Below are 25,506 nucleotides of genomic sequence, written 5' to 3'. Positions count from 1 at the left end.
AGGTATAATTCCTGTTTTAGAGATGGGAAACTTGAGGTTCAGAGATTGCCTTGTCTCAGACTAAGTAATTGAGGTAAGATTCTAACTCAGGATGATTTGGTTCCAAAGTCTGGCTCTTAAAAGCTTGCTGCCCCAATAACCACTTTAAATAGTGTTTCAGGCTGCTATTCTCCCACTTGGCCAAGCTACGAATAGAGGAAAGCAATGCCCAGTTTCAGAGAGAACAGAAAAAAGAAAAATACTCAATGAAGGAATAGGGCAAATAATCGTGGCCAACACCACAGTGCCCTAGGATCTCCACATCCTTTTATGTTTTTGTGCTTTCAGCCTAAAAAAGCTTTAGTTTTATTTTGAACGAGAATAATTGTCTTCACTCTAGATTTAATTTTTAACATAACCAGAACTTCATGTTCACATTTCAATCATCTTTTTAAATCAAATTGCTTTGACATGTTTTCTATTGTGCTAAGTTTTCAAAATTATATTTTAGCTCCTTAAATTTCAAAGCAAAAATTCAGAAATATGTTCATTTATCATCCAAGTAAAGACATAAAAAAGTTATTTTCCCATCAAATCCATTTAAAAAAGAATCTACTCGCTGATGACTCCTAAATTTATATCTTCTCCTAGACTCAAACTGACATACCCAATTGCCTGCCTTATAATTGCCTCTATTCTTTAACAGGCAACTCAAATTTATCCAGAACATAATTCTTGATTCTGCTTATCCTCCCAACCTGCCTCTCTCCTAACTCTGTTAGTGGAATCACTATTCCCCTCCCCCATGTTCTCAGGTCAAAAACCTTAGATGTATTATTCAATTTTTCTCTTTCACACTTCACATCCCATTTATCTCTATTTCAAAATTTATCTGGAGTCCTTCTATTTCTCCCCACTTCTACAACTACCACCCTGGTTCCAAGCCACTACTACCTTTCTACTGGATCACAGCAGCAGATTTCTACCTTGTCTCCAGACTTAGGGCTTGCTCCTTGTTTGTATAAAGTTCATTCTCTACATGGAAGCCCAAGCAACCTTTGTAAGTCACAAATCAGATTTGCATCACGCAGAAATATCCTCAATGGCTCTTCATTGTACCTACAATAATTCCATGGCCTAGAGATTCAAGAGTGCCTGGTCCCTACTTATTTTCTGAACCTCATTCTCTACCATTCTCCTCTTTACTTCCTTGGCTCTAGTAATAATGGCCTTCTTGGTATTCCTCAAAACACACCATCCTGCCCCAGTATCTGGGTCTTTATACCTCTGTTCCCTCTATCTGAAATACTCCTACCCCAAATCTTTTCCTTATTAACCCCTCTCATCATTTGCTGTTGTGTTCAAATGTCATCTCTTCAGAAAAGCCCTTCATGGTGCCTTTTGATAAATAAGTTTCTATTTTAATATAGTATAATGTATCAATTATTTTGGTTAATTTTCCATTAGTGCCCACTCCACCACAGTTATACTCTTCACTTTACATGATTTTTACTATAGCTCTTATCACTATCTGAAATTAAGTCATTTTTTATTTTTATTTTTTTAAAATATATCTTTATTGATTTCAGAGAGAGGAAAGGAGAGGGCGAGAGAGAGATGGAAACATCAATGATGAGAGAGTCATTGATCGAGCCCACAACCCGGGCATGTGCCCTGACCGGAAATCGAACCCTGATTGCCTGGATTCTAGGTCGACAATCAACCGCTGAGCCAAGCCCGGCTGGGCTAAGTCATTTTTTATTATCTGCCTTCATTAATCCATAAATTCCATAAGAGAAAGAAATTTTGTCTGCCTTATTTTCCCATAAGTCCTCAAGTCCTGGCATACTGAAAGTGTTCAACAAAATTTTGTTGAATGAATGAATCAAAAACTTTTATATTTTTATGATACTTCATTATCAAAAAGTATATTGTGGCTCCTTCAGTTACTAATCCAAGATCTGTTTAACTCCTAAAAATTATTACTGAAACTAAAGACATATGGTGCTGATATAGAAAGACAAATTTACCTAAAAAACATAACAGAGAGCTCACAGAAACAAATTCATTATATGCAGCCTAGATATATAATAAAGGTAAGGAAGGAAAAGACTATTCAATTACTGATACTAGAATATCTGGTTATCCATATTGGAAAAATAGGTCCCTATCCTCAAACCACACACAAAGAATAATTTTATGAAACTTAAAGACAATATAAAATGCAAAACTTGAAAACTCTTAGAAGAAAATATGAGAATTTCTTTTCTTTTTAGATAACTGTTTTGTTTTAAATATGTTTTTATTGATTTGAGAAAGGGAGAAAGAAAGAGAGACAGAAACATTGATGAGAGAGGAATATGAATTGGCTGCCTCCTACATGCCACTGACTGGGGATTGAACCCAAAACTGGGCATGTGCCCTGGCCGGGAATTGAACCAGAGAACTCTTGGTTCATGGGTGGATGCTCAACCATCGAGCCATACAGGCTGGGCTAAGAGAGTATCTACATAAACAAGGGGTAAAGAAAGATTCCTTAGAAAAAAATAAAACAGAGTTCCAAGATGGAGCAGATTGAGTGGAAACTACGTGGACACTCTCCCAGGTCCAAACTGAGATTACAACTAAAATATAGAAAACCCACTGTGAACAATCAACTGAAGACTAGCTGGAGAGCACCCTCATAACCAAGGATGTAAAGTGGAGACTGCATAGAGACTCGTAGGAAGAGAGGAGGCACAAGAGGGCTGGCCAGGGTCCTACAAGCAGCAGCTGAAGTTCCGGAGGGTATCTCAGCTGTAGGAGTTTTCCTAAACACCAAGCTGAGCTTCCCAGTTCAGAGCACCAGAACTGAGAAAGGTGCCCACATAACATCTGGCTGTGAAAAGCAGCAGGATTTCTGTCTGCCAGAGAGAAACACCTGGAAATGAGAGGCACCCTCCCAAAGAGCCAACGCACAACGTCTCGTGAGCAGTCACTCACCTTGGGCTCCGGCAGAGGGAGGGCAGAGTGGGCTAGAACTGTGTGAGGAGAATTCAGAGATGCTGGCTGGGGGAATAGAGCTTAGAAGGCAGCTAATTGGATTGCTGCGCTGAGTCATTCCCCCAAACTGCAGAGGACATCTTTCTCAGGCAGAAATTTACCATCCACGCAGCTTTTGCCTGGGTGGAAGGAAGTAACTCCCCACCCACTAAAAACCTCTCACCCCACCTTATGGAGTTTCTACAGTCTCAGGCTCATTAAGAGACTAAATAACAATCAGTCTCTGGGTGCTCTGAGTCTTTGCCTGATTTGCTTCTGGGCCCAGGGGTTGGAAAAGTAGACTTTTGTGGGCATCCTGGTCCTTTCCAAATGCATCCAGCCCCAGCAGAGGAAACCACAAGCTGTCAAGTGCGGAAAGCTTCAAACAGGGTACTCAAAACCAGTTACAAACAGCATCTGACGTTGGCCTGCACCACAGACTATCCAAAAGACTGGGCATCCTAGCAGATCTACCTAATATATAAAAAAAATCCAAACAGGTAGCCAAAATGGGGAGACAAAAAAACAAGCCCCAAAGGAAAGAACAAAAGAATTCTCCAGAAGAAGAGTAAATGAAATGGAGATAAGCAATCTATAAGAGAGTTCAGAATATTGATCATAAGGATGCTCAACAGCATGAGAAAAGAAATGGAAACTATGAAGGAAATTAAGAATGACACAGAATAAATAAAATATACATTGGAAGAAATAAACAGCAGATTAGGGGAAACTGAGGATCAGATCAGCAAATTAGAAGACAGGGTAGGAAAAAAATCACTCAATTAGAGAACCAAAAAGACAAAACAATTAAAAAACAGGAGGACAGTTCGAGGAAGCTGTGGGATAACATGAAACATAATAATATTCACATCATAGGAATGCCCAAAGATGTAGAAAGTAAGCATGAGTTAGAGAACCTGTTTGAAGAAATAATGGCAAAAAATTTCCCTAACCTGGTCAAGGAAAAAGACACACAAGTTCGTAAGGCATAGGGAGTCCCAGGCAAGAAGAACCCAAAAAGGCCCGCACCCAGACATATCATAATTAAAATGCTAAAAATTCAAGACAAAGAGAGAATCTTAAAGGCAGCAAGAGAAAAGCAATCTGTTACCTACAGAGAAGCTCCCATAAGGCTGTCGGCTGATTTCTCATCAGAAACTCCACAGGCCAGAAGGGTATGGCATGAAGTATTCAAGGTAATGAAAAGCAAGGATCTGAAAACAAGACTACTCTATCCAGCAAGGCTATCATTCAAAATAGATGATGAAATAAAGAGCTTCCCAAACAAAAAAAAGGCTAAAGTTTATCACCACCAAACCAGCATTGCAAGAAATGTTAAAGGTACTGCTGTAGAAAGATGATGAAATAGAGAAAGGGAAACATAGGCATAAAGAAATAAAATGGCAATAGATAAGTACTTATCAATAATAACCTTAAATATAAATGGATTAAATGCTCCAATAAAAACATTGGCTAGCTGAATAGATAAGAGAACATGACCCAAACATATGCTGTCTACGAGAGTCCTACCTCAGAACAAAAGACTTACACAGGCTGAGAAAAAGAAACAAACTTCTGGAGGACTTTAAAGGACAGATTGAGAGCAATATAGTCATAGTAGATGACTTCAATCCCCCACTGACTTTACTGGATAAATAAACAAGGAAACAGTGACTCTAAATGATAGAGTAAATCAAATGGATTTAATTGATTGACTTTTACAAGATCATTTCACCCCCAAGCTGCAGAATATACATTCTCCTCAAGTGTGCATGGGACATTCTCAAAGACAGATCACATGTTAGGATACAAAACAAGTCTCTACAAGTTCAAGAAGACTGAAATCATATCAACCATCTTCTTGGGACTATATCAAACTTAAAAAGGTTCTGCACAGCAAAGGAAACCATCAACAGAATGAGAAGGTAACTTATTGAATATGAGAAAATATTTGCAAATCAAATATATGATGTGGGGCTATAATAGCCAAAATATATAAAGAACTCATAAAACTCAATAGCAAAAAAGGAAAAATCCTATTAAAAAATGAACAGAGTATCTAAATAGACATTTTTCCAAAAAAGACATACAGATGTTCAACAGGTACACGAAAGAGTACTCAACACCATTAATCATCACAGAAATGCAAGTCAAAACTACATAAGGAATCACCCTACACCTCTCAGAATGGCTATTACAAAATCAAGAAATAAAGTGTTGGAGAAGATATGGGGAAAAGGAAATCCTTTGGCACTAATGGTGGGAATGTAAACTGGTGCAGCCACTAGGAAAACAGTATGAAGGTTCCTCAAAAAATTAGAAATAGAATTACCATATGATCCAGCAATTCCATTTCTGTGTATTTATCTAAAGAAACTGAGAACACTAAGTTGAAAAGAAATATGCTGTCATATGTTCACTGCAGCATTATTTACAATAGCCAAGATATGGATACAACCTAAGTGTCTATCAATGAATAAATAGATAAAGAAAATGTGGTTCATATATACAATGGAGTATTATTCAGCATTAAGAAGAATAAAATCTTTTTTTTGAGGTTTTTCTTTAAAATTTATCTTTATTGTTGAAAGTATTACAGATGCCCGTGGAGATTAAACAAAAAGAACAAAATCTTGCCATTTGCGACAACAGAGATGGATGGACCTTAAGGGTTTTATGCTAATTGAAATAAGTCAGACAGAAAAAGACAAATAAGGTATGTAGACTTGGAAAAGAAAAACAAAAATAAAAAATTTAACTTATAGATATAGAGAACAGTCTGGTGACTGCCAGAAGTGAAGAGGTTGAGTGCAGTTGCAAAACGGGTGAAGGGGGACAAAGGTACAAACTTCCAAATATAAAATAAATAAGTCAAGTGGATGTTATATAAAGCATGGAGACTATAATTAACAATACTGTACAGTATATCTGAAAGTTGCTAAGAGAGTAAATCTTAAAAATTCTTATCACAAGAAAAAAAATCTGTAACTATGTATGGTGATGGATGTTAATTAAACTTATTGTGATCATCTTGCAATATATACAAATCTTGAATCATTACGTTGTATACCTGAAACCAACATAATGTTGTATGTCAACTATGCCTCAATAAAAAAATTTTTAATACAAAAAAAGAAAAATAGGGGAGGAAACCTGAATGGTAATTTCATGGAAGAAATGCAAATGGTCAATAAATATACAAAAAGATGCTCACCCTCTTTAGTAATCAGAATAATACAAATCAAGATCACAATGAAAACTGCACTCAGTAAAACTGACAAAAAATAAGTCTGGTAATATCAAATAGATAAGCGTGGGATCAATGAGACATTTTAAGCACTGATGGTGGAGTATAAACTAATATAAGCACTGTAGAAAACTACTTAGACCTGTCTTACTAAAGTGACTTCAGCATACCCTATGGGTCTAACAATTCCACTCTTAGCTTTATAACTAGAAATACTCTTACATGTGTGTACCAAAAGACAAAAATAAGAATGTTGATAGCTATACTGTTCATAGTAGCAAAAATCACCACAACTTAAATGCTCATCAATTGAAAATAAAATGGAATTTTATGTTGTGGTATATGCATATAATGAAATAGTATGTAGCACTGAAAAAGGAGTGATCTACAGCTATACCCAATAACATGGCTAAATCTTGGAAATAAAATGTTAACTACAAAAAACAAGTCCCAAAAGATGACATGCTATCATTCTTATAAAATTAAAAACCAAGCAAACCTTAGTGATACATAAATTTTTAAAAAACAAAACAAAAAGTCTACTTATAAAAACTAAAGAATGATAAAAATTACAAAATAGTCATCACCTCTTGGGGGCTGGCACAGGGAAAGAACAAAGAAGATGCACATGGATGGACATGACATATTAAGATTCAAGTTCTGAAGTGGTAAATTCAAAATGTACTGACTATAATTATGCTTTATAATTTACATATGCTACATTTTTTTATAGTATCAGGCAGTACATTTAAGGCTAATTTAAAGTACATTATGAGAAGAACAACTAATAGAATTAAAGTATGCTTTAGTATTCCATCAGTAAGACATAGGTATCTACATCTTGAATAACTTTACTATATTGAAAAGGCAATAGTCTAAGAAGTGTACATTTAGTTCCATTCGACCCTTTCTAACTTCTTACTGATTGAGGTATTACTGTTTTGTTTTTTAAAACTTATCTTTAATGTTGAAAGAATTACAGATGCCCCCTTTCTTTCTCCATTGACCCCTTCTACCCTGCACCCACCCCAGGCACTCACCACACTATTGTCAGTGTCCATGGTATTACTGTTTTTCATTTTGATAAACTTGAAGTGAGAAGGTTTGTAGAAATAGCAATATACAGAATATACTTCCCTAGAAAAAAACCCAGAAAGCCTATTTTTCTAGTTTTTCTCTCATCCTATTCACAAACATTAAAAACTATACAAACAAAAAAGGATCTGCACATTATAAAAATCATTTTGATATCCTACATCATTTGCACAATTGTAGTCTAGTTAAGTATAAGCCCAAAAAGGGTAGTGACTTTGTTTTTATCTGTATCCCTTGGTATAAAAGTAACATAAATACTTGCTAAATGACTGAATAAATATTTGATGAATGAATCACTGCATGATTTCAGCGTAGTGTCTGACATTACAATCAATTACCTCACCTGCTAAAGACAGCATTACAGTGCCCTCTCCTGGTTTTGCTTTGTAGTGGAAGTAAAGTAACCGACTTTGCTATTCATATTGCTTTACATCTTTACAGTAGAAACTAATCACAATGGAATAATTAGTAGTAACATAATTAACAAACCAGTTGGGACTTCTAAGGAGAATATGACTCTGTAACTACCATTCTTTACCTTCTGAATTCAACTCAATATAAAATCTGAAGAATTTTATAAGCTTCAAAGTCAGGTGTTTGCCCTTAATCTAAGTGAAAGGTAAGATAAGATGAAGTTAAGTACTTATTTTAAAGTCATAAATGATCTCTATGTAAATCCTAAGTCTCCCCTTACAGAAAGTATACCTTTTCTCAAATACTTAAATAATTTAAATATGTTGGTATATATAAGATTATAGCTTTTTCATTCAATGATATAGATCCTAATAAAGTACTATATGAAGTTACTTTTCACTCTAAAAGATATATTGTCTCCAGGAAATAATTATACAGTCCCCTTTTAACAGTTGGCAGAGTACAATATAAACTCATGCTTAATATATGATGTATGTTTTTATTTATATGTGCTTAAAATATTTAACAATAAATTTATTCTATTCCAAATAAATTAAAGACCTCCATTTATAAAACTCAGTTCCTAAAATAGAACCATTTCAATTGATATTTTAAAAAATTAAATTCTATTTGTAAAGTTCAGCTGTGCTAATCAGTTCACCTGAGCCAATATCTGAATGCATGAGGTAATTAGAGTAACTGAAAAATCCACTGAAAATATGGGCCAGGTAAAAATAGTCTCCTCAATATATGGTGTTGAGAAAACTGGACAGGTACATGCAAAAAAATGAAACTAGACCACCTACTTACACCGTGCACAAGAATAAACTCAGAATGGATAAAAGACTTAAATGTAACCATAAAAATCCTAGAAGAAAACATAGGCAGTAAAAAAAATCTCAAGACATCTCACATAGCAGGATTTTCACCCATACATTGCCTAGGGAAAGAGAAACAAAGAAAAAAATAAACAAATGGGACTACGTCAAACTAAAAAGCTTCTGAACAGCTAAAGAATGAACAAAATGAAAGGGAGCCCACTGTATGGGAAAACACATTCACCAATAATACATCTCATAAGGGGTTAATTTCCAAAATACACAAAAAACTCATCCAACTCAACACCAGGAAGACAAACAATCCAAGAGGGAAGAGATAAACCAAAGAACTTATATGCATATATGCATATATGCATAACCCATGGACGCAGACAATAATGGGGTGTGGGCCTAGGGAGGGGGTAAGAGAGGCGTATAGGGGAGTCAATGGGGGGGAAATGGGACACCTGTAACACTAAAGATAATTTTAAAAAAGGAGAAAAAAATTTTTTTTAAAATGGGCACTTCTCCAAAGAGGACATACAGATGGCCAAGAGACATGAAGAAATGCTCAACCTTACTAGTCACCAGAAAGATGCAAATTAAAACTACAATGAGGTATCACCTCATACCGGTCAGAATGGCTGCCATCAACAAATCAACAAACAACAAGTGCTGGCGAGGATGTGGAGAAAGGGGAACCCTAGTACACTGCTGGTGGGAGTGCAGACTTGTGCAGCCACTCTGGAAAACAGTATGGAGTTTCCTTAAAAATCCTTAAAATATTAAAATGAAACTGCCATTTGATCCAGTGATCCTACTTCTGGGAATATTTCCTAAGAAGCCTGAAACACCAATCAGAAAGAATATATGCACCCCTATGTTCACAGCAGCGCTATTTACAATAGCTAAGACCTAGAAACAGCCCAAGTGCCCATCAGTAGATGAGCAGATAAAAAAGATTTGGTACATTTACACAACGGAATACTATAAGGCTGTAAAAAGGGAGCTCTTACCCTTTGAGACAGCATGGATGGACCTGGAGGTTATTATGCTAAGCAAAATAAACCAGTTAGAGAAAGGCAAATATCACATGATCTCACTTATATGTGGAATCTAATGAACAAAATAAACTGATGAACAAAATAGGTACAGAACTAAGGATGCATGGAACAGAATAACAGATTTCAGGGGGAGGGGGGCAGGAAGAGATTAACCAAAGAACATATTTGCATATATGCATAACCCATAGACACAGACAATAGTATGGGGAAGGCCTGGGGTGGGACAGGGGTTGGGTGGAGTGGGGCAAAAAGGGAGAAAATGGGATACTGTAATACTGTAAACAATCTGTAATACTGTCAACAAATATAAAAAAACACACACACACAAAAAGAAAGAAAGAAAATATCTACCAGGTATCACAAGTAAGGCTGAATAAGAAACCATAAAAAATGTTTTGGTATTTGTGTAAATTTCTTTACTTTCAAATTTTCTACTTTCATCTCTCTTTTTAGAACAAAATACACACATATTATAAGCAGTATTAGAGACAAATAGCAATTGTTTTTGACCAAAGAATTTTACAAATAGAAGAAATCTTGCCATTATCTTGTTCAGTGTCCTCCCTTGGCCAATAGAACAACAAAAAACGAACTCCAAAGCAGTGAACACATTTACAACAGTCAGGTATCCTTTTAAAAAATGTTTTTGATTTCAGAAAGGAAGGGAGAGGGAGAGAAAGACAGAAACATCGATGATGAGAGAGTCATTGATTGGCTGCCTCCTGCACGCCCCCAATTAGGGACCAAGCCCACAACACCTGCACGTGCCCTGACCGGGAATCGAACCATGACCTCCTGGTTCATAGGTCAATGATCATCCATAGAGCCACGCCAGCCTGGCAGTCAGATATCTATTTAATAATAAATACTAAAACTTCCTATATCAATATGATTTCCACATTGCTCTTCAACAAAGTTAAAAGTGTCTGTCTGATTCACGATGCAGTAATATTTTAATTACTGAAAAACAGTGGAAGACACACTGGGCAAGTAACCAACTCTAACTTCTTGGACATTTCAGTTCTTAGCTTCAGGTTCCTAAAATTAATTCTTTTTTAGATGACTTCTGAAGTTCCTTTCACCTCAGTAAACTCCATAACTCTTTTTTAATTCTCACCTGAGGATACGTTTTATTGATTTTTTTAGAGAGAGAAGAAGGAGAGAGAGAAAGAAACATCAATGTGAGAGAGAAACATCCATTGGTTGCCTCTCCTACCGTCCAACCAGGTATCGAACCAGCAACCTAGGTATGTGTCCTGACCAGGAATGAAACCCACACTTGTTTGGTGCATGGGATGATGCTCCAATCAGCTGAGCCACCAGGCTAGGGCAATAATTCTATGACTTTTAATACAAAGGTTGCCCCTGTCACAATGTTTTGAAATTATCTATTCATGGATCTAACTTCCTTGCTAGATTATAATTATCCTTATGGACAGGACACATGTTTTACTCATTGTATATCCCCCAAAGCTAGCAGTGTCTAGTCAAAAGGGGGTGAGGGTAGGAATATCTTCTAAATTCCTAAGATGAAACATGTCTCACTTATGAAATCCCAAAGTATAAATGACACATTTTCATAACAAAATTATCTATTACATAAAAATTCCAATAGAATAAAACAGTATTTTTCATTGTCATAAGGCAGTGAAATTTTTATACCATGTCCAGCCTCAAAGTAGTCTGACCTATGTTTTGTGACGATTGCAGAAAGAAATACTACGAAGAAAAGGTCCCAAATCATTAACCAGATAATTAAGTAAGTAATCTATCTTTAGATAATTCAGATATAAATATACAAATACCATCGATCTCAGATGGACAATGACAACAGATGGGCACTAAATAACCATTAATATTCTTTACTTTGTATTTCAATGCCTGGAAAGAAAAGTAGAATACTTAATAATCAAAACAAAAATACCATATGCCTTTTATAAATATGCATCAAAACATTATCATGTCTCCAAACATGGCATTTGAACTTTAGCTACTTACTTGATGGGCCAAGGACATCTTTGCTATCACCAAGAAGCTTTTAATGCAGGGTAATTGAGCAGCAAACAAATAAAATCCAAACAAGGAAGAAGCACAATGCATCAGGATTGAAGCAGCAGTGAAACAAAAGGACAAGGAAAATAGCATTAGTTTATAAGTAGAAAGCACATGCATATCAATCCTAATAATCACAATACACAAGGAATTTCCTTCTCCACACATAAAAAGATCTTGGCTTAGGCATTATCCAATATTTGTTTTACTCTGGAAAATGAAAGTAGAAAGAAAAATCACCCAAGTATTTTGTTTTAGAAATCAATCAAGTAAAAAATTACTTTCAGTTATAGTTTAAGATACAGGTTAGGAGTAGTAAAAATTATTTAGAAATGTAAGGTACAGCCAAACTTATTCATTCTTAACTTTAAATGGTTTAAAAATATAAAACACCCATGCACTATTAAGTATTAGTTCTGCATGCCATGAAAGCATGTAACGCTACATGGAATCCAGTCTAATTTTTCTATAAAAAGAAAAGAACATTTACTGAGTGCTTATATTCCAAGCATTGTGCAAAGACCTTTTACAAAGGCATGAATAAAGTAGAACAATTAATTTCTCAAATGGCAAAAAACAAAAGAATAATATTGATTAGAATGATATATTTTATTAAGTCAGACAAAATTTTCTTAGGACCTCCTGAATATCTACCATACTATCTGAAGCTACTAGTCCTTAGGAAGATAAAGACCAATTTTTAAATGAATAACTTGCAATCAACTGAAAGAAACAGAAAAAAGACTGCTGACCTGTAGTAACTATTTAAACATACAACATTACACTAAATGTTACCTATGGACAAGTGTTTGGTCTCCCTTGGTAGAAACAAAGTCCTTAGCTCTCCGCTCTCCTTCATTTCAGATACCAAGTATGGTAACATATCAAAACTAAAGTAACAACAAAAACAAAAAATTCCCACCAATTACATTATTGCTTGGTCTTATTTAAAGGGAATGAGGCAGTCTTAATTGGCTATGACAAAACAAACAAAAAAAGGTAGCAGCCCTTTGCTTTGGACTTCTGTTGTCTCCTAGGGAAAAAATCTTGGCCCTGTTAGTTCCCTGGGTGATGATTATTTCACGATGCTTGAAAAATTATTTTCTAATGTCTTTTAAAGGTATTTGCTAAAAAATAAGTAAGTAAATAAAGGTTTTTGATCTATTTGTTTTTCTCCAGTTGCCCATTTAAGTGCATTCTTCTATAAACTGATTTCAGTTTCACAGGATAAACTAAAAAAATTAAAATACAGCTTTAGTGACAATGAACTAATTGTGCTCAAGTCCTTAATACCATGTGAGAACAACTAGCAAGCATGTGGGAAGAGATTAAAGTATTTGTGGTAGGCAATCTCTAAAATGGCCCAGTGACCCCCACTTTTTGTTGTATAATATCCTCTCTTGGACTGTATGGCTAGTCTTGCTGAAATCACTTCTAGTAAATAGAATATGGCAGAAGCGAAGTGATGTCACTCTTGAGATTAGATTGTAAAAAGACTATAACTTCCATCTTGTCTGCAGTCTCTCCTTCTTTCTTAGGTAGATCACCCTGGAGAAAGCCAGCTGCCCCACTGCCAGGCAGCCTTGCAGAGAGGCCCATGACTCAAAGGAACTGAGGTCTATCAACAACCACTAAGTGAACTTTGAAGTGAATTTCCCACCTTGATCCTTCTCACATCCCCTTCCCATCCACCCAGTCAAGCTTTCAGATAAGACTGCAGCAAGCCCCCTCCCCAGCCCAGTAGCTTGACTGCAACTATAGAGATTTTGAGCCAGAGACAACTAGCAAAGCTGTTCTTGGATGCTTGACCAACAGAAATTGTAAGGTAATAAATGCTTTTTATACCACTTAATTTTAGGATGATTTGTTGTCACCAATAAATAACTAATATAATATTGGAAACTGAAGGAAGTTAAGAAACTGACAGAGACAACTGTGGCAAACTTTACAAATGTTTCATAGACATCTTCTTAAAAAAATGCTCCTGTACTGATATAATTACTAGTTTCTCTAGTATTACCAGGAACTTCCTAAAGGAAAGCAATGGTTCTAACCATTTATACATGGTTGGGAGTATTTAATTTCACAGGGCTGATCATATTGAAGGTTTTTGAGTTGGTCTTCTATGTAGGGCAAAAGATTAAGTTCACTTTCATTATACATTCCTGTTATATTTTCAAATTTTGTTGACTAACAGCAATATGTCAATTTCCATGCAGCTGTACTTCTTGCCTGCTAACTCCCAGAAAATAATCCCTAGCATATACAGCAACTTCTGAATATCTGTTTCAAATTATGCTGACTTTCAATTTTATATCCTCAAGCATATCTGAATCATATAAATCTGACTCTATTGAATTAATCCAATTTTTTCAGATTAAGACACTGAATAATAATCAAAATAAACATAGTCTGTTCCTATCATAGATCCATCCATCCAAATATTTACTGAATACCTACTATATAAACAGGTACTGTTTTAGGCACCAAGGAATATAGTACTGAACAAAACAAACGAAATTCTTGCCTTTGTGGTAGTTATGTTCTAATGGGAGAGATGAACAATAACATAATAAGTAAAAGTTTGTAAGAAAATGAGGACATATAACATGTTACGGAAGAGGGAGTTAAAATTTTTAATAGGATGTCCTAAGAAGGCTTCACTACAGAGTTGACTGAGTAAAATGAGCTTACTTAGGACATAAAAAGGAAGAGTATTCCAGGCAGAGGGACGAGCAAGTATAGAGTAGAGGATATGTAAGGGAGCAAGTGTGGAGTGTTTAAGGAACAGTAAAAACACCAAAGAGGCTGAAATACAATGCAAGTAGGAAAGTATCAGGAGATGAAGTCGAAGAAGTAAATGGGTGCTAGATTGTGTAGGACTTTACAGGACCTAGTCAGGACTTTGATTTTATTCTGAATGAGATGGGGGCCACTGAATGGTTCTGTGAAAAGAAGTGACATAATCTGATTATGTTATAATAGGATTGCTCTGGTTGCTATGTTGAGAATAGACTAGGGACAAGGGTATTATCAGTTAGGGGGTTACCGCAATAAACTAGGGAACAGATGGAGACTTGAACCAAGGTGGTAGCAGTGAGGGTGATGAGTAGCTGATTTCTGAATATATTTTTAAGGTAAAGTCAAAAGGATTTCTAAATAGACCAAGTATGGGATTAAAAAAAAGAAAGAAGAATCAAAATGATGCCAAGTGTTGAGGGCTGAGCACTTGGAAGAACGGAACTGCCATTATCTGAGATGCAAAAGACAGTGAGAGGAGCTAGTTTACAGGGAGAAACATAAGTAGCTCAGTTTGGAACAAGTTAAGTTTGAAATGCCTGTTAGACATCCAAGTCAAAATGTCAAATAAGCAGTTGGACAAACAGACCTGTACAGGGAAATGGTAGTAAAAAATTATTATAAATTATGATATGTGTGAGAGTTAGGCTATATTACCTTACTGGCTTAATCACAGCAGATTAAAAAATGCTACAAGATAAAGGACACCAGAAAACAAATAATGCAACAACAGAACTAAGAACCAAGCTGACATGCTCCAAATAAAAGCAGAAGCACAACGAAAAATAAGCATGGCCTCAGAAACCTTCCCCAGAAGGATGTGGAAACAAAGGCATTACATCGGGATGCAAGTGAAACCCTCCCAGAGTTGCTTGCAAGTGATGTTAGCAGGAAACAGGATGTAAGTAATTGAAGATTACAAATTAATTTTACCAAGTAACTTACATTACTGAAGTCTCCGCCGCACATGGCTAAACTGCACACTACTAACTTCTTCTTACCACTTTTAGGACCTGGGTCTAATTTGTGCAGTTCCATTTTGTATAACACATGAATAAAGTCAATGTGAAGTTACTGATATTGAAACACTCTACCCAAGCAGGTTGTAAGATTTTTAAAAAACAACAACAAAAAGCTAGCCACTCTTCTTGGCTTTTGTTAGCAAACCAAAATACTACTAGAATCTCAAAGAATACAGGCAATTTTCCTCAGCTTGTTCAGAAAAAGATCATTAGGATATGACACACATTTTCTCTATTTGAGTAATTTATCATGTTTACCATTATCCCTTAGACAATGTCCACACAGTCACCTCAAAAACTTCTTTAACACAGAAATAAATTCTCTATTTTGGCAAAAGGGCTGAAAATAGTAAAATTACAGTGACATGCCAGTATATTACCAACATACTTTAATTAAAAGCATGAAATAAAGCCATTATCTAAGTCATTACTGATTTTAGTCTACAAATCTCAGGAAAAGAACATTATGCAAAAAAATGTGGTTTTATTTTAATGTACTCTAAGTATTTGCTGTGTATAATTTAGCATAAAACCTGCAATCTTTAAGAAATGTAAAGGAAACTCATAATCACACCCTTTGTTCTGGGAAACCTCTCAGTCCTCAGCTATCTAAGACAGATGGCCACCCTATTATACAGAAATGATGAGATCTATACAGCACCTAGATTCTATTGCCTTTAGCACAGCACCTCCTTGATTTGACTTAAGTCATCCTTTTAGCTTAAGTGAAAACACAAAGAGCTCATCAAGCACTGATACCAGTACACCTCGAAAATAAAGATTCAAGCAGGTGGCACCTCCAGTAAAGCTAATCAAGTTGCACTCCTAGAAGCATTCCTGCTGCAGCTGGGTCTCAGAAGCCGCAATTCAGAATCAGGATTATATAAAACACCTCAAGAGTGCTCTACCTAGTGCTATTTTGGGCACTTATTACAGTAAGACACTTCAGAGAGGAATATAGAATGCAGCTGAGATCTGTTTGTTCTTTCAACATATAACTGAATTTTTCATATTCCTGCAATCGCCTGCAAAACATACACGTGCACATTTTACCCCTGAATTTTATAGGAGAGATTGTAAGGGAATATTTTTCTGGGAATCAGAGCTTATTATTGCTAAATAGAGAATATGATCTGGCTGGCCAGGTATTTATTTAAAAATAACTTAATCACACATGTGATTCCACTTTTGATTCCACTTCTAGGAATGTATACTAAGGTGATCATCCAAAATGGATGTGTCCATATATATGTATCACAACAGCATTTACAGTAATCTAAAACAATAATCTATTTAAAACAAGGTATTAAATAAAAATACAGTCATACAATAAAATACTATATAGTCATTGAAGTTTTTTTTTCAATGACTGAAAAACATTATATATTGGCTTTTATATTGGCTTTTAAAAATAGTTTATAAAAAAGTTTGTGTGCTATGACTCGACTTTTATAAAGTTTCATATGTAACAGTGGTTAGCTTTATAAGGTAGAATTTTATTTCTTATATTTTATGTTGTTTAAATATGCCACATTAGTATGAATTATTTTTATAGTAAAAAAAGATTAAAACCTATTTACACCATGGAATATTATACAGCTGTAAAGAAGAAGAATCTCGTACCCTTTGGGACAGTATGGATGGACCTGGAGAATATTATGCTAAGTGAAATAAGCCAGGCAGCGAAAGACAAATATCACATGATCTCGCTTATACATGGAATCTAAAGAACCTAATAAACTGATGAACAGAATAGATTCAATGACATGGAAGCATAGATGAGACTGATGAATGTCAGAAGGATGGAGGAGGGCGGGTGGGTGGAGGGGGAGAGAGTAACCAAAGAATTTATATGCATATATACACAACCCAAGGACATGGACAATGGTGGGGAGAGGGACTGGGGAGGGGGAAGGAATGGGGTGGAACGGGTCATTGGGGAGAAAAAGGGACATCTGTAATATTTTAAACAATAATAAAATTAAAAAAAAAAACACAAAAAAAACAAAAACCTATTTTACATTTTGGAAAAAATAAAAACACTTTTTACACTGATCTTTTCAATCTACATTAGCTACTTCTTATGACAAAATCATTTATGATTAAATACAGTGAAAAATATATGTTAAGGCTCCAATTTGAAATCCTAAAAAATTTGTAAAAATGTTAACATTTCAAATATAGCACTATTTATATTACTCACTGTCTCTTGAACTTCAGCAACTTCTGAATATGGCAAGATCTAAAAAAGAAACAAATTTTCTCAGGAGTGATTTAATCTTATATACCAGAATCTGAATCTAGAGAGCACCCACAGTTGAGCAAATGAATTAAGAGGTGCATTAATCTTTTAAGAAGCAGAAAAAAAGTGCAATATTAGGTTTACACTGGAAATTAAATCCTTTTGGGAAAAATGTCCTGAAGCTTCAGGAAATTACAGTCAATTTCCCAACTGTGAAGTTCTCTCTGGAATGTTCTCTGTTTTTTCACAGACCTAGTTTTTTCTTCAGACCTAGCTTCATTCCAAAACTTCATTCCAAAGCATTGCTACCTATATATCTGGACATTATTGCATATTAACTTCTTGTTATAAAATTCTATTAACAAAGGAAGGGCTTTAAGTTTGTTTTATAAAATATCTTTAAGTCAATAAGAGCACTCAGTAGTTTCCCTCAGAAACAAGATTCCACACCAATTTGCCTAATTTTTCAATGGTACCATCTTTCTTTCAATCACTCAGACCTAAACCCTTGAGTCATCTGACACTCTTTTCCCCCAACATCTGATCAAGTCATCTGATTTTTACCTAGACAATGTCTTTCTCACATCAAGTCCTTTCCTTAAATTCCCATTAATACCATGTAGGCCAGACCCACATTACCTCATTTATCAAATTTTGCATCTATCTCCCTTTCAATAAATATTCCTGCATTCAATCTCATCTCACTCATTCATGTACTATGTTAGTTACTATATTCAAAAACATGATAAAGACATGATTCCTATTGTCAAGAAAATCATATAATGAAGGCTGTATGTATTGTATAGTAATTTATTTGACATTGAGATAAGTTATCTCCAGTCTACCCAAATAACTCATTCCTGAAGCTAAACCATTAATTAGCAAGTAATTTAACTTTTCTGAAGTGTATTTTCTCCTGTGTATACATAATTATTAAAACTTACAACTTTCCAGAATTTACTTCATAGATTTTTTTTAAAGCAGTATGTAGACATAAAGCAAAATTATTTAGTATACAACAAATGATAAAGACTCAGAAAGGATCTAGAAGGGAATGATTAATTTACCAACTATCACATGTTGCTCCTCCTTAACTTAAAAACATGGATAGTGCCCATTTTTTTAGAACGTAAGCTCCAAACCCCAATATTTAAATTTTCTACAATTTGGCCCAATTACTCATTCCACAGAAATGTTTTGATCTCCTATGAAATAGCCTTGTAACTCCACAACTCCACTTATCTAAATTCTGTCTAGTAAAACTGATTGCTCAGGGTGATCTGCAGTTTTGTACCTACTTTCTTTTTGCTTCCCTGCTCAATAGCTCAGAAGTTCCCTGACCTTGAAGGCTCAACTCAAATAGCCAATTCTGCTACCAAACTTCAAGCTGATGTTATCTTTCCCCAACTTTGTCCTTCAAATATCTTTTTCTTTACAATTCATAGTTATCTTAGAGTATTTTCTCTATTGCTAGCATAAAAAATTTTAAAAAATCAAACTTATTTTACTTTCTTAATATTATAATGGTCTAGTACAGTGCTATCAAATAGAACGTTCTGCAATGATGAAAATATTCTTTATCTATGCTAATCAATAAGGAAACTACTAGCTACATATGGCTATTAAATTGCTGAAATGTAGATAGTGAGACTGAGCGATTCAATATTTAATTAAATGTAAATTAGTCATAAATGGCTACCCTACTGGACATCTCGGTCTAGTACGACCTTACCTTTCCCCAGTTCAGCTTAACTGACCACTCTCTATCTAGCTTTTCTACTGCTGACCATTTCTTTTCTCAAAATTCTCTTCCCTTCCTTAGTTTCCCAGCTATTTTCTCTCCTTTCTCTTCTTCCCTCTCTCTGCTTGGCTCCCTCCCCTTTCTGCCCCCTTAAGGTAGTTATTCACCAAGGCTGCATTTTGGAATCTCATTTGTCCTTATTCAACATGCTTTCCCTGGATGATTCCATTGACTTGATTTTTTTTAAATTTTTTTATTATTATTTTTGTTTAAAATATTATGGATGTCCCTTTTTCTCCCCATCAACCCATTCCACCCCGTCCCACCCCCTCCCCAGGCACTCCACACCATTGTTCGTGTCCTTGGGTTGTGCATATATGCATATAAATTCCCTGGACAACATGGGTGAAATGGACAAATTCCTAGAAGTGGACTTGATTTTTAAGCGGGCTCTATTCACTGACAACTCCCCAAATTAGTTTCCCACCTAACCTCTTCTGAGCTCCAGCCCCTTAAGGCCATCCCAACCACCCTTCTGATGCAGTCATTCGCCTTACCCCACAGCCCCTGGTAAGGGCTTTCCTAACTTCCCATGTCAAGCATAACAAAGGGATACTATATCCTAGCCGGGCATAACACAGGGATATTCCATCTGCTTGTCACTGCATCCCTCTATTAGGCAGAACTGTAGGGAAGAGCCCCACAGCTCCACATGTTTCTAAGGACACTGCCCCGGTAGCTCCGTCTTCCTGACTAACTAAGGAGGTGGAAAGACCCCTCACTCACCTTTTCACTCAAACCTCAACACTTACAGCCTAGTCAGCAGTCTGCCTAACAGACCTGTGAGTTCCACACTTGGCTCTTCACTCTGCCTAGAAAACTATGTTTAGGGCTCGGTTCAAAAGTCACTCCATCAGAAGACTCCCACAATATTCCTAAAAGCAGAAGCACCCATCCCCTAGTCCGGCACTCCCTGTCCTCCTCACCCTGCTCTATTTTTCATCACAACCATCATCGCACAACACAGTATATAAGTATATATTTTTTGTATACCTGCACTAGAACGTTAGCTCCACTGGAGTCAGAATTATGTCTGTTTTGCTCACTGTTGAATCACTTAAAACTAGAACAGAGCCTGACACATGGAAGACACTCAACAGATATTGAAAATATGAATAAATGCATAAATGAAAAAGGCTTAATCATTATTACAATCCTAATGCCTAGCCAAGAATTTCTTACATGCAATTCACTGAGTTCCTCTGTTTACTAAATGAATTAGTTTAAATCCTCTATGGCAAAAAAGAAGTCTTGTTCATCTTTGTACTTGACAAAACTTAACATTCTGCACACTTAATATAAATACACAAAGAACTAATATGGACTATGATCATGAAACCTCTCTACAATATCCCCTGGGTAAACCTGAATAAATATCTTGAATTTAATTTTCTTATTTGTCCTAAAATTGTTATACTAAAAACTCAACATAGAAAAGTACCTCAGTGCTAAGCATATCCTTAGTTGTGCTTAGAGCATACTCATATTTTCTTCAACTATCAGTCTCAGCCATCATCATATGCCCAAAATCCAATGTTAGGAATTCCCCTATCCTTTCTCTTCAATAATTCTGTTACAGATTCCCCATCAGTTTTTGGTAATGGAACGTAAGTCATATTTCTTTCAGTACTAGTGGTCTCTTGCCATGATTACATCAACCTCCTTCATCTAGGTCTTTACATACCAGAAAAGTTCAAAATCCATCAATATGCCAATTATAACTAATGTTACACATCTGGTGAGACTTCTGGTGAAGCCTGCAGTTATGAAATCAGAAAAAAGTGATTGTCTACTAAAAAAATTAAACCCATCATCTTGGCCTTGGACTTTATTAATATTCTCCTCTGTATCTGACATAACCATCCATGGTTACCTGAAAATGTTATGAATTAACAACACAACAGAAACCATGTTATCACATCACAATCATGCCAGGTTAGATACGAAACTGGTTATATGAGATAGCTCATGTATATAAATACTTCAGTGTATGATGCTTACTCTTATAACCTGCTTAAATAATTTTGATTTTCAGTCTGAAATAAGAGCTTATGTTACTTGGAATTTCATTTTGGCCAATTCTTCACACAGATGCATGAGCCTACATTCTATATTTAATCATGACCAGGATCTGAATTAAGATATAAGGATGAGTACAGATTGGGAATATAGTTAATTATATTGTAATAACTATGTATGGTATCAAGTGGGTAATAGACTCACCAGGATCACTTCGTAAGTTATATAAATGTCTAGCCACTATGCTGTACACCTAAAACTAATATAATATTGAATGTCACCTATAACTGAAAGATAATTTTTAAAAAGACATAAGGACTGTAAAACAAATACTTTCCTTCTAGAGTTCTATTCTAACATATGACTGATTAGTAATTCACGTTGTTCACTATCAAGCCACAGACAAGACTGCTAATAATATTATGGGAACATCAACCTCCACGACTCATAATATCTACCACACATAAAAATGCAGTTAGCAACTGCTTTACATGCCTCAGCAACTGCACAGTACCTAAATGCCAAAATATTCACCCCAGACAAAAAAAGTCACAGTTAGTTACAGGAGAACAAAGATTTGGGTTAAATAAAATAAATCATGTATTACCTACTTTTTGAAGTATACATTAGGTAATGTATATAAAAACTTTAAAGGGATGCTTAAAAAGGCTAGTTATAATACAGATGAGTTTATAACATAAACACATTAGCCTTTACATTCAATGACAAGAATAAGAGAATTAGAGTATGTGAACTGAAATCCTAACATAGCACACTGACTAGCTATGTGATCTTAGGAGAATTACTAACCCCTTCAGAGCCTCAGTTTCTTTATCTCTAAAAACAGAGTACAGTAATATATATTATATACTTTATAATATTATGGAAAGAATAAATAAGAAAGTGTGGGAGATATCAAGCTAAGGTCAGGGCTCATAGTAAATGTGCAAAAAATTGTTTTCTCTCCACATAAATACAGTAACCCAGACATGGAAAGTGCAGATTCTAGAAATCTAGGGAAAAAAGAAAAATCCAGAAGAGACATATTTTCTATTCTACTACTACCCTATAGGTTTAAATTACCTTTTACCTAGATTATACAACTACATGCTAACTTGTTCCCTGGACTAACTGCCTCTATTTCTATGGTACCCAACCTTAGTTGCACATAGAAATCACTTAGGAGACAGTCTACATGTCACCCTCTGAGATTCTAATTCAATTGAACAGGGGTGCAGCCTGGGCATTTGGGATTTTTCAAAACACCTCATATAATTCTAATATTCAGTTGGTTGCCCCTCCACTATTCCATAATTCTGCCAAGATAATTTTCCTAAGCCACAACTCAGAATAGATTTTCTCTGCTTGAAAAAAAAATGCAATGGTTTGACATTATCTGAAGAAAAACCCAAACTGTAAAATCTGTATAATCTGATCCTAACATAGGCGAGGTACGGTATAGGAAAATGATTAAAGCTTGGCCTCTGGAGACAAAAATGTATGCCAGTTCTGACACTTATTAGTTGTGTGACCCTGCAACTTACTTATCTCTCAGTGTTCTCATCTATTAAATGGGGTAATAATACTATTTCATAGGGTTATATGAAGATTACAAGAGTCCATCTGCAAAGCATTTGGAGTAGCTCCTCCAAGTGCATAACAGAAATTTAACAAATGTTAGTTGTTACTTATTTCCTCTAGCTTTACTTTCTACTAATTCCCCAAAAGCAGTAAACAATATTGCCTATGAGCCCTAAAACTGCTCTGAACATAACTCAGTCAAAAACCTAGCATAGTACTATGTGACATAGCTGTATACTCACTGAAGGTAGGTTAGTTTGCTAAACTCAATAAATGTTTGAGCAAAATTAAATTTTATGTGTATGTGTACATGTGTGTATATATATATATTAATATAAATTCATTTACATATACACACATATATAAAGTCATTCCCTCTCCCCCAAGCTCTTTCTTACTCCAATGCTTCTGAAATTGTCATAAGCCAATGAAAATCTACTAAGGTGATCTGAAGTCTGGATAAAAATCCTTGCTCTACTCTCACTAGACAGTTGGCAGGTAAAGATTTTCTCTGACTTTAAATCAAATTTATCTTCATGTATCTCCAACATGCTAAAATCCTAATCCTTTGCATAAAACTTCTTTCTGAGGTTTACAGGACTCCCACTTGATTTTTTTCTAAGTAGGAAAAAATTTATTTTAAGATTCTTAATGTGTGTAATTTTAATTAAGCATTAAATGTAGAGCTCTGTGTGTCTTGGCTTTAATTATATCCTGCTTTACAAGACGCACCTACATGTCTTAAAACAAAGGAAAAACAGCAAGTGATAATGCCTATGAAAAATCTTTAATCCATACTTTAAAAACCCTGAATGATGTCATTATTTATGGATATTGAAAGAAATAATAAATCTTTAAAGCCAGTTTTCCTCAAGTCTAGTTTAGCAAACAAATCGCTTTCTACTGTGCAAGTGACATAATCTATTTACTTGGGAGTTAGTTACCTTAATAGTTCTACTTTTGATCTTTATATTGTGGACACATCACAGCAGGCAAAGGTCTTATATTAATGAACTGTCCAATACAGCTACTGTTCTTTTGAATCTTTGGTCCGTTTTCAGCCACCACCTTAGCCATTCTTCATGCAGGGAACACAAAGATAAAAAGAAGGTAATCGATTTCTTTTGCAAATGGGAACTGAGTTACTGATCAGTGAAGTAACTAACACGTTCCCTAAACTCATGCCTAGTGATGAATGGATGGGGAGCAACCTTAGAGCAGGAGAGTATAGTACCACAGAAAGAGGAAAGGTAAGAGTGCTGGGGGTAGGAAGGAAGATTGGGAGCCAACTTTCTGTGCCCTTTTCTCTATAATACGGGACAGATCACTGTCCATGCTATCTTTACCACCAGAGCAGAAAATGATTTAAAACCAACCAGAGGCATTAAATATAGTTCTAAAGACTTGTTTCTAAACTGTGCATGTGTGCAGTTGCAGTATGCACGTAAGTGCAGGTGAAGAGGCTGACCACTACCTTTCACTGCCCTTTCCCCAAAATGAGCTAAATGGTTACAACTAAGGAGGCAGCCTGTGGAAAAGAGCTATGGCCCACAGCACGAAGACAAAAAAGTTCTATAAGAAACAGAATATGAGTGGAAGGGGCAAACGAGGAATGATGAAACAACAATTTTAACAGGAGGTTCTCTACCCTCACACATGTATTCCCTAGACTGAACAAAAGAATCTCTGTGCCCTTACCTTTTAATCTAGGACAGTATGAGACAAAGCAGTTAATATTCCCAAGAGACTATTATTTCCAAGAAAGTGTAAGCTCACACTCAAAGAGAATTAATGTCCTAAGGAGCCCAAGTGCTGTGAAAGAAAACAAACTGAAAAATCTCGGTAGAAGGAGCAAAAACTAGTGAACCAAACTTAAAATAACCATAATAAAAATATGGAAGAATATTGAAAAAATAAAGCATAACCAAACAATAATAAAGAAAACAGCTAGCAATACCAGGTATAAAAATAGTATGGTGAAATAAAGTATACAGCAGGTTTGACTAGAAAAAAAAAAGATAAATTATTGAGCTGAAACAATAATAAAGGAATTCAACAAGAAGGCATAAGGAAAGGAAAAGATGGAAAATACAGAAAAAAACTTGAGAGATGGAAGACAGAAGCAAAAGTGCCACATTCACAAAATAGAAGACCCCAAAAGAGGACACGATGGGTTTTTAAAATAAAAAAATATTAAATCTTAAATAAATTTGAAACCTACACAAAATGGGTAAATTTCTGGAAAAATATAAAAAGCTATAGACTGCCCCAACTCTCACCCTTAGACACACATACACAAACCCACAGGCTCAGCTGTATAGGGATTAAAAAGAAAGAACAAAATTTTTTGCA

General features: G+C 35.4%; 1 protein-coding gene across 18 annotated transcripts in view; it reads right to left on the bottom strand.

The window, feature by feature from the left end:
* OSBPL8 (oxysterol binding protein like 8) overlaps positions 1-25,506 on the bottom strand; it is a 211,050-nt gene that overhangs the window by 73,201 nt on the left and 112,343 nt on the right. For 6 of the 18 annotated variants that reach the window (XM_081129036.1, XM_081129037.1, XM_081129032.1 and 3 more), the window contains 2 exons: positions 17,715-17,753; positions 11,637-11,673 (listed from right to left, as the gene is read on the bottom strand). The exons of 4 other annotated variants lie outside the window; for them this stretch is intronic. In XM_081129036.1, coding sequence (XP_080985162.1) covers positions 11,637-11,673; positions 17,715-17,753 — 76 coding nt within the window. The remainder of the gene's footprint in view (positions 1-11,636; positions 11,674-17,714; positions 17,754-25,506) is intronic. 8 more of the 18 variants (XM_081129025.1, XM_081129029.1, XM_081129022.1 and 5 more) reach the window with 2 other exon arrangements.

Source organism: Miniopterus schreibersii (genome assembly GCF_964146895.1).
Source record: "Miniopterus schreibersii genome assembly, chromosome: 2".
Classification (NCBI taxonomy): domain Eukaryota; kingdom Metazoa; phylum Chordata; class Mammalia; order Chiroptera; family Miniopteridae; genus Miniopterus; species Miniopterus schreibersii.
The sequence above is the reverse complement of the archived record's forward strand: the minus strand, read 5'-3'. Positions and strand labels throughout refer to the sequence as shown.